The 10,517-nt window shown below is 46.3% G+C and overlaps 1 protein-coding gene across 1 annotated transcript; it reads right to left on the bottom strand.

The window, feature by feature from the left end:
• Positions 1-379: 379 nt before the first annotated feature.
• On the bottom strand, positions 380-6,702 carry LOC120542703 (serine protease inhibitor Kazal-type 4-like). The gene is made up of 4 exons (XM_039775326.1): positions 6,593-6,702; positions 4,315-4,346; positions 4,128-4,237; positions 380-552 (listed from the first exon to the last, which is right to left on the bottom strand). The coding sequence occupies exons 1-4, from the start codon at positions 6,642-6,644 to the stop codon at positions 477-479; spliced, it is 270 nt and encodes an 89-aa protein (XP_039631260.1). The 5' UTR covers positions 6,645-6,702; the 3' UTR covers positions 380-476.
• Positions 6,703-10,517: the final 3,815 nt, after the last annotated feature.

Here is a 10,517-nt window from a genome sequence, read left to right as displayed (position 1 = left end):
CTCTGTGAGCTTAGTGAGTCACTGCACTCGTCATGGGTCTCAATAGAAAAAAGTGGAACAAAATCAGGTGTTCATGATGAAAGGCGCTATATAAAATCATAAGGCACTAAACTCAGCCTTCACCATTGAGTTTCTTTGCCATGCCTGTGAGGCCACCTAGTGGACAGAATTGTGTTCACAATAGAAAGGCCCTGGGCTTATGAAATCCTCAAGTGACAGGCAGCAGCCCAGCAGTGTCACACAAAAGAGCCATCACACCTGCAAGGCCTTACAATGTGGAAATCTGGAAAGAACTGTGGAATGTAGCTGTGATTTGGAGGTCACTTTGGTTATCATATGAGGTAAACACAAACACAATAAAGATGAGTCCAGAATCAGCTTTCATGCCAGAAGTAAACGTTTATTTCAGAATTGAAAGGCTGCAGTGGTCAGCAGAAGGGCAAAGGGGGCTTGTGACGTGCAAAGCAGAGTGAAGATCAGCAGACCTCCAGATGGTCCTCTGTGGATTCAACAGGCTCCTTTTTTGCCACAAATATGTCTTTTACTGTACGTCTGTAAAGGAAGGACATGAAAAGAATAAGACCAGAGAGCCAAGATGTCCACTCCCTGACACTTCCTTCATTCCACTCACAGGAGACTTTAACAGCCGCGCTCAGCTGCACCTGCACACCTGAGGCAGGTATGGGACAGCAACACCTGTGGTGGTCCTGGATCAGGTGACCACCGTCCACTCATACACACGACATGCTTCATTTGCTTCTCTTGTGGCTCATAACTCAACTTATCACACAGACCTGCAGGTGAAGGAGTTTGCATTTTTGTGCACAGATGTCAGCCACTGATGTTGAACAAAGTCACTCACCGATAATGTCAGCCACACTGAAGGTGACAGTCCTAAACCGACGTCACATTACTGCTCTACAGAGAGGATGTCAGACTTGGAAACTACAGCTGCTGATCTCGTCACCTGATGATGCCCACTTACTGTATGTGACTTAAGCCACATTTATTATGTCACACTATACAACTTCTAGTTACACGGGATGTCAAACTCGATGGCCACATTTGCCAGTCTCATCACCTGAGTACACCAGTTTAGAAGAGTAGAAACCACAGGACATGGCGTATTTACAACTTCGAATTTGAGGGGATGTCACACTTGATGACACAGAGCTGATGATCTCATGGCCAATCTCTTTGTCCAGTTATGTCAGTTTATACTAGAAATGACTGTGCATGTGACATTACATGACTTCCAGTCAGAAGAGACGTCAGACTTAATGACTCCTCTTGCTGATCTCCTGGATGATCTCTTTAGAATTTGCTGGCAATGTCATCTTACTGTACGTGACTCCGTGATGACTTGTCCAGCACAGTGTCACATTTCTACACTGCCGCATGTCCTTCATTTTATTTTCTGACCGCCATTAAGGTGCTGCCTGACTCAGCTGTTGCCCGTGCTCAGGGTTTACAGGTGCGGTGACTTCAGCCACCTTATCTCCCCCTTGCTTTCCTTTTTTGATTTTTATCTTGGTTTTTAAAACACGAGACATCATAAAGATGGTCCAAAACTCTCGTGTTGCTCTTTGCTCGCCACAGCTTTCACTGGGTTGCACTTCCTGCTTGGCACTCATTGGCTGTCAGTGTTATGGCACACAGGCTCCGCCCCTACAATTTAAGGCCATATAACCTGCTGGAGGCCACGAGTCACAAATTGATTGGACTGAGAAGCTAAGGGTGTCAGGTGACACAACTACTGATCACACCCCCCCACAACTCGATGACATTATGTAAATGAGCTCTGTGACTGAAAACATCTGGTAAGGTCATGTAATGTGACATGGTCTTAGACTGGTATGCACAGGTGATGAGATCACCAACAGTGGTGCCCAGCTTGCAGTTGTGTGATGTGACAACAAAAAGCCCCCTCCGACCCCACCCTCATAAACCACCCTGTTAAAAGGGGGTCTCTCATAGACAGTAAGTTCTTGATGCCGATGCAGACTGGGGAAGAGAGACCTGACAGACACAGCGAGCAGAAACACAGAGAGAAGAATCAGAAAAGGGAAGAACTAAAGGATTAACAGCAGAAGAGCACTGCGGACCACCGGCTAACCCGCTCCCCACCAGATACACAGCAGCCTGACACTTCACTACACCGGAGTCTGATGATTTGTAAGACTCGACTAAAGAAAGAGGATTTGCAGAAGTTTACAGGGAGAGAGTTTGGAGAGTTTTAGTGAGAGGCTGACATTACTGTGTTTAACATTGGAGTTCACTTTGAAAAGGCGCTATATAAACTGTGAGCTGCTGTGACGTGTCCTGTGTGTTCCTCAGTGAGTACATTTATCAGCAGTGACACATTATTGAAATCTGGAAAATAAGGAGCTGTAACTGGAGACTCTCTCAAGCTGGAACTCACCTTTGAAAGGCGCTATATAAAGTTAAAACAATACCTGCACAGTCACCGACACTGTGGGGTCCCGAGTGACTCAATTCACCTGCCAGAGCTCACAGGCCACAAATGAACTGGTTTACCTACAGAGTTCCTTAGGATGAGCATCAATTTAGAAAGGTTACCTCATGTCATTTTCAGACCTGGAAAGCATCCAAGTAGCACTAAGGCAGGACACCAGTCCATCACTGGTCCCACTCACACTCATACTGGGTGCAGCTGGGAATCGACAATCAACTAAACCTAACCCATGCAGACAGAGTGAAAATGTGTCACCTCTTCATGACAACACCTGAACTCAGGATTTGAGCCCAATATTCAGGGTCCATGAAGCAGGGGCACTAATCACTGTGCCACCATGCCATTAAATGTAGAAGGGTGCTATATACAACAATAAGCTTCAATCCAAGTCATGGAGTCCCTCTGTGAACCTTTGTGAGTCACTTCTTCTCCAAGGAAACATTGCTGCTCTATGAAAATCCCAATCAAAATGAAATTCACTATGAAAAGGCGCTATATAAGTCATCAGCTTGACTTTCCACTCCTACCAACCGTGGACTGCCTGTGTAGATCTGAATGAGCCATTTCACTGTTCAGACTATTGTGTTCTACCTGCATTAGTGACTTAAGTTGGAGTGGACTATCGAAAGGCGCTATATAAGTCATAGGTTTGTTAGTGAACTTCTTATCATGGCCTGCCTTGTGTGATCTTGTGTAGGTCCCTTCCCTGCTGGGGCCCATAATGTATTTACAGTGCTGAAAATTCAATGAAATTAAATAGTGCCTAGAGATGGACTTCATTATGGAAGGATGTTGTATAAAATCACAAAACAGACTTATTCAGTCCCCACTGTTGATTCTCTAGTCATTACAGTCAGCTGTCTACAAGTCAATATCTGAACGCTCAGGCAGGTTTCATTTGAAGAATGTGGACGAGGACAGGCCATTCAGCCCTCCAAAGCTCACCAGTCCTGTCCACTTAATTTGTCTAAAATAACATCAAGTGGAGTTTTAAAAGTCCTCCTGTCTACCGCACTCACTTATTCCAGGTGTCTATTGTTCTTTGTGTAAAAACAAATCTCCTAATGTTTGTGCAAAGTTTCCCATTAACCCATTAAGTTTCCAGCTGTGTCCCCGTGTTCTTGAAGACCTCATTTTAAAGTCACCGTCTCGATCCACTGGATTAATTCACGTCATCATTTTAAACTCTTCACTCAGGTCTCCTCTTCATCTCCTGTTAAGGTTCAGCTCTTTTAATCTTCCCTCATAACTCATCCCCTGTAGCCCTGAATCAGCCGAGCTGCTCTTCTCTGGACTTTCTCCTGTGCTGTTATGTCTTTTTGGAGACCAAAGCTGCACACAGAAGTCCAGATGAGGCCTCACCAGTGTGTTATAAAGCTGAGCAGAAACCTCCTGTGACTTGGACTCCACACATCAAGGCGCTATATAACCTGATATTCTGTGAGCCTTCTTAATGACTTCTGAACTCTGCTTCAATCCCCCCTAATAACTGAGTCCCAACTATCACTGTCTCTCTCTTTCTAGGAATTGGTTTTCAGGAGGTCCATTGGGGCTCCACATCCCTGCCTGCCACCTCAGAATCATCAGAGACACCGTCCTGCTCCACAAGGATCTGAAGATTGTTTGACACTTCAAAGCACTTGCTACTTACATCTTCACATAACAGAATGAGCAGCTGCTGGGGTAGGTCACGCCATTGGTGGCACACACAACATCATGCATCGTTGAGCAGTCAACCCTCATCAGATTGTAACAGTTGGGCTACAGAAATGGAGAGCAGAAGGTCAGTTGAACATTAGCAGCGGGTGCTGAAGGAGACAACCTGAGGAGACCCTTACCTGTGGAGGGAACTGTGCCTCACTTCTCATGTCTGTGGAAGAAAAGAGGGTGAAACCTGTCATTGAGGACTCCCTGAAACATCTAAAGAAAACTTCATCCATTTTCATAAATGAGCATTTCAGAGGACTTATTAGTAAGAATCTGTCATCACATCAGACATCACATCACACAAAAGAAACGTCCGTCAGTGCCATCGTCATCCACGGCATGTGCTGCTCTGAGCTGATGGCTACACTGATGGGCTTTGAAGGCACAAATTCCTCTCCAGCAACCCTTGTGTGATCCCGAGGGGCTGACATTCCCTCCTGGAGATCACGTGAAGGAAACACAGAAACAGCAGAGCAGGTGGACAAGGCGGCCAGCAAAATGAAAAGGCAAGGAAGGGCAACAACATCAGTGGCATGACAGGCAGTGGCCATCACTACTGCCTCACAGACGCCACGTCCAGAGCTTGAACTTCACACCAGGTCATCGTCTGTGTGGGTTTGTCCATTAGGCTTTCCTCCAACACCTCAAAGATGAGTTTATATTGTTAGTGGACATCTCTAAAATGGACCAGTGTGTGTGTGTGTGTGTAAATGTACTCTGCAATGGACAATCTATTGTGGTGAGTGGCTGGGTGGCTGGATGCCCGGAAGGACCGGAAGAGGGATTACACCTCCTCCGGACCACAAGAGGGCAGCCACCCTGGTTGGTATGGGGACCACGAGAACAGAGCATGGAAGCTCAGCCCTATAGGGGACTGTGGTCACTGCCAAGGGGCATCCGGATGCCTGAGGAGCCCTGGACGTCAGCACTTCAGCCACACCCGGAGATGCTGGGGGAAGTATTAGCAGGAACACCCGGAGTGCTTCCGGGTGCTCAGCTGGCATTTCCGCCACACCAGCAAGTGCCGCCGGAAGTTCATCGGGAGGCACCGGGAGCACGTCCGGGTGAATATAAAAGGGGCTGCCTCCCTCCATTCGGTAGCTGGAGTCGTGTGGAAGAGGAAGAGGCCTGGAGGAGAGGAGTGGAGGCGGTCAGAGAGAGAAAGGCATTGAGGAAAAGGCCTGGACGGAGGGGGATTGGTGCGGGACCACTGGGTCGTGCGTATTTAAAGAAAATTAATAAACGTGTGTTGAGTTGTAAACCATCAGTGTCTGCTTGTATGTGTCCGGGCTGTCCTCCACACTATCTATCTATCTATCTATCTATCTATAGTGCTATCTATCTATCTATCTATCTATCTATTGTAAAAGGCGCTATATAGCGCCTGACCCAGCACAGACCACGCAGAGGCACGTGTACAAAACACAGGCTTTATTCTTTTTTCTTCAGCCGTGGGGCACGTCTTCCCCGTGTCCCACAGGCTCAACACAGTCCCCAAAAGCACAAAGCACAAACCTAAACAACTCTTTCTGCCACCACCACTCCTCCCAGGCAACCTTGTCCTCTTCCTCCCGATTCTGACATAGAATGGAGGGAGGTTGCCTTCTTTATAGCCCACCCGGAAGTGCTCCAGGTGCCTGACCAGCTGGTCTTAATTGCACCTCAGGGTGGGGCTGGTAAGTCGTCCTTTGTGGCGGCTGGCTCTCCGCAGCAACCCCTAGCGGCCACCCCATCTCCCAACCAGGCTGTGGTGGACTCCATGTCCCATGGAGCCACGGGGGAGACTGAGGAAGGATCCACGGCCAGGGAGGCTGCCCCAAGCCCTGGGAGGCATTGCACTGTCCGTGGTGGCTCTCCCGGGACGTATGCAGCAGAGGTGTCCTGGCCGGGCATGGGACCCAGCTGTCCGTTACACTATCTATCTATCTATCTATCTCTTATATAGTGCCTTTCAAAAGCAAACTCTCCTATAAAGCATTTCATGTCCATCTGTATACTCTCTGTATTATATAGCGCCTTTTATAACTATATGTCATATCAAACCCAGGTGGCACAGTGGTGCAGTGGTAGAGCTGCTGCCCACCATTAGGAGATCAGAGTTTCCATCCCGCCTCCCCTGAATGCAGTTTATGGTTCTCCCTGACGGTACAAAGCTTTACCTGACCTCTCCTCCTAATAAACGAATGGGGCTTTATCTGACCAACATGGCAAACATTTTACAGATTCTGCCAGAGGTGTGTAAACTTATGAGTATCAGAAATAAAACTCACACAAATGGAAATTGGAGTTGAAGTTGAAAATTAATTCAATTTAATTCACTAAAAGCCAATTTTCCTAATCAGTTTTCTCTCTTTGTCACAAAACTGGCGACTGTGGGAAAGACGCAAACAGAATAAGCAGGAATCTCACCTGAGAGGCAAATGAAGGCAACGCACAGCAGCAGGAGGCGCATGGCAGACATCTCGACTTGTCTTGTTTGGCGTGAGTGTGTATGTCAGACTCAGACTGGCTTCCCAACACGCTGGTACCCTCTGCTTATAAGGTGGCACATCTGGGTAGCAAATAATTCACTTGTGCCCCCTAATCTTTCATCCCCTGTAAAAAAACCTTGCAGGCATTCATCCTCCTGATTACTTAATATTCAAAACTATTTTAAATTACGAAAGGCCCTGCCAGGTGACAGACAGACATGTTGCTCCGTCACACTAAATCCTTCTCATGCCTGGTGGTTTCTCACTTGGCCTGTAAAAGACCCCCAGCAGCTGATCCTGGTTTAGCCCCAGACTGGACATCAGGAATGGATGCTGACTGCTTTACTGATCTTCTCTCTGTCTGCCCAGCTTTGCTCTGATCAGTATTTGATGTCTTAATAACTCTTATTATCTTCATCTTATTATGTTGTTATATTGTTAAATTTACTTTGCTAGCTTTTATGTCACCAGTCACTCATGTCAGGGTCAACACTTCTGCTCGTCTTACTGATTTCAGTTAAGTTGCCTTATCATCGTCAGCCTTATGCTGGTGGTGACTTACCTGAATCTTTGCCTTAACATAAAATTTTCTTCTAATTTTTGTTATTGAGAACAAACAGGGTGGACTTGTGAATTCTGAATTTTTCACAGGTCCTTTCCCTGCATTGTTTAAACAGGCCGCAATAACTCCTCTCCTCAAGATGGCCCCTCTCAGCCCACCTCAAGTCACTCAACGCAGACCTGTGTCTCTCCTCTCCTTTCTCTACCCAAGTCTGCTTGATCCTAATCAGTCAGCCTTTAGGTAGGTAGGTAGGTAGATAGATATGAAAGGCACTATATGATAGATAGATAGATAGATAGATAGATAGATAGATAGATAGATAGATAGATAGATAGATAGATAGATAGGCACTATATAATAGATAGATAGATAGATAGATAGATAGATAGATAGATAGATACTTTATTAATCCCAATATGGACGGCCATTCCACCAAGACGGCTCTGCTTACTTTTGTTGACATGTTACAGTGGGCTGGAGCTGCCAACATGTCATCTGTGCTCATCCTGCTAGATCTTTCCTCTACCTTTGGTAGAATCAACCAATAGATCCTCCTGGCCACACTGTCTGACCTGGCATCACTGGCACTGCCCTCAGGTGGTTTGAGTCCAACCTCTTGGGTAGATCCTATTGTGTGTCCTGGCATGGAGGGATGTCAAGGGTGAACTAGTCAAGCACAAAGGTGCCCCAAGGATCACTGTTGGGTCCTCTTCTCTCGTCACTAAACACCTCTGCCCAAGCCCCTATCATCCATTTCTTTGGATTTTCCTGTCAATGCTATGCTGATGACACACAGCCATACCAATAATTTCCGTTAGGAAGACCACATGCTGTCAGATGGAATCTCTGCACGTCTCCCTGAAATTGCAACCTGGATGAAGGAACACCATCTGCAGCTCAGTCTAGGAAAGATGGACCGTCTTGTTATGCCAGCTCATCAGTCTGTTCTCTGTCAGCCATCTTGGTACACAACCTCAGAGTCATAATTGATGGCCAGCTGTCCTTCATGGTCCAGCTTACTATGGTCTTTCGGTCGGTCTTGCAGATTTACTCTGTACAACATCCACAAGATCAGACCATATATGACAGAGTATGTAGCAGAACTCCTGCTCCAGGCTTTGGCCTTGTCACATCTGGACTACTGTGACCTCTTCTCTGGCAGGAGTACCGTCATGTGTCACCAAGTCACTGCAGATGCTTCAAAATGCAGCAAGATGTCTGGTGTTCAACCAGCTGAGACTGGCACACGTCACTACTCTCATCAGATCACTACACTGGCTTTACATAGAGTGACATATTAAGTTTATATACAATACAATACAATTTATTTTTGTATAGCCCAAAATCACACAAGAAGTCCAGCAATGGTTTTAACAGCCCCCCAGCTGTCAAAAATGGAAGAAACCTCAGGAAAGGCAGTTCAAAGAGAGACCCCTTTCCAGGTAGGTTGGGAATGCAGTGGGTGTCAAAAGAAGGGGGTCAATACAATACAATACAATACAATACACAGAACAAAACACAAGTAATCCTCAATACAGTATAAAAATAAAAATATTACAAGTACGGAGCAGAATTTAACAGTAGATGATATGTTTCCTGCCTTGCGCCCTGTGTTGGCTGGGATTGGCTCCAGCGGACCCCAGTGACCCTGTGGTTGAGATGTAGCGGGTTGGATAATGGATGGATGGATGATATCCCATAATATGATCTGGATTTGTTTAGAGTCCTGGAGACCTCAGCCATCAAGCTGCCTCCCCCTATTGGCCATTCCACAGCTGAGTCAGCACTGGGCCAGCCAATCCAATGACAGGGCCCCTCTACCCCACGATTCCGCGTTCCTCCATCAGGGATGACTTTACCTTAGGCAGGCAGAACAACTTGGCAGGTGGGCAGTGGGCACCAAGTGCCACATTTGAGTACCGAGAAGAGAAACAGAAGAGGTGAGGGTTAGTAACAAATTCTAACTCACATGTTACTTATGTTTTAGTGCTAATGACTGACAACAGAGATGCAGTCTGGGCAGTTAATCAGCAGCTCTAGTCAGGGTGTGCTGAACTGAAGTTGTGAGTCTTCAGCCGGGATTTGAAAGCTGAGCCTTGACTTCCAAAAAAAACCTTGAAGGGAAAACAAATGGAAAACTTCTTGGAAAAGGTACTTCAGAGAGATAAACCCCTTTCTAGGTAGTCTGGGCGTGCAATTGGTGTCAAGAAATGGGGTAAATAAACCACAGAGAACAGAACATAAGTAATCCTCAATACAGTATAAAATAAAATATTACAAGTACAGGAGCAGAATTTAACAGTAGATGATATGTTTCCTGCCTTGCCCTGTGTTGGCTGGGATTGGCTCCAGCGGACACCAGTGACCCTGTGGTTGGGATGTAGCGGGTTAGATAATGGATAGATGGATGATATCCCATAATATGATCTGGATTTGTTTAGAGTCCTGAGACCTCAGCCATCAAGCTGCCTTCCCCTATTGGCCATTCCACAGCTGGTCAGCACTGGGCCAGCCAATCCAATGACAGGGCCCCTCACCCCACGATTCCTGCTCTTCCATCAGGGATGACTTTATCTTAGGCAGGCAGAACAACTTGGCAGGTGGGCAGTGGGCATCAAGTGCCACATTTGAGTACCGAGAAGAGAAACAGAAGAGGTGAGGGTTAGTAACAAATTCTAACTCCATTGTAACTTATGTTTTAGTGCTAATGACTGACAACAGAGATGCAGTCTGGGCAGTTAATCAGTAGCTCTAGTCAGGGTGTGCTGAACTGAAGTTGTGAGTCTTCAGCTGGGATTTGAAAGCTGAGCTTTGACTTCCAAAAAAAACCTTGAAGGGAAAACAAATGGAAAACTTCTTGGAAAAGGTACTTCAGAGAGATAAACCCCTTTCTAGGTAGTCTGGGCGTGCAATTGGTGTCAAGAAATGGGGTAAATAAACCACAGAGAACAGAACATAAGTAATCCTCTTCATAGAACTCGATGGTCAATCTGTCATTGCCACCTCAGGAATACAATACAATAATACAATGATAATATTACCACCTACAAAGCAAAATGCATGAATAGATGATATCACATATAAGGATTTCAAATTTTTCAGAGTCCTGGAGACCCCAGCCAAGAAACCACCTCCCCCCTACCATAGCTGATTCAGTGCTGTGCTGGCCAATCAGATGAAGGGGACCTTCTACCTGATGATTCCAGTGTTCCTCATCAGAGATGACTCCTCCATAGGCAGGCAAGCAACTTGGCAGGTGGGCAGGGGGCATCAAGTGCCACATGTGAGTACCGAGAAGAGA

The sequence above is a fragment of the Polypterus senegalus genome, chromosome 13 (assembly GCF_016835505.1).
Source record: "Polypterus senegalus isolate Bchr_013 chromosome 13, ASM1683550v1, whole genome shotgun sequence".
NCBI lineage: Eukaryota > Metazoa > Chordata > Cladistia > Polypteriformes > Polypteridae > Polypterus > Polypterus senegalus.
This window is presented reverse-complemented; position numbering and strand designations above follow the sequence as displayed.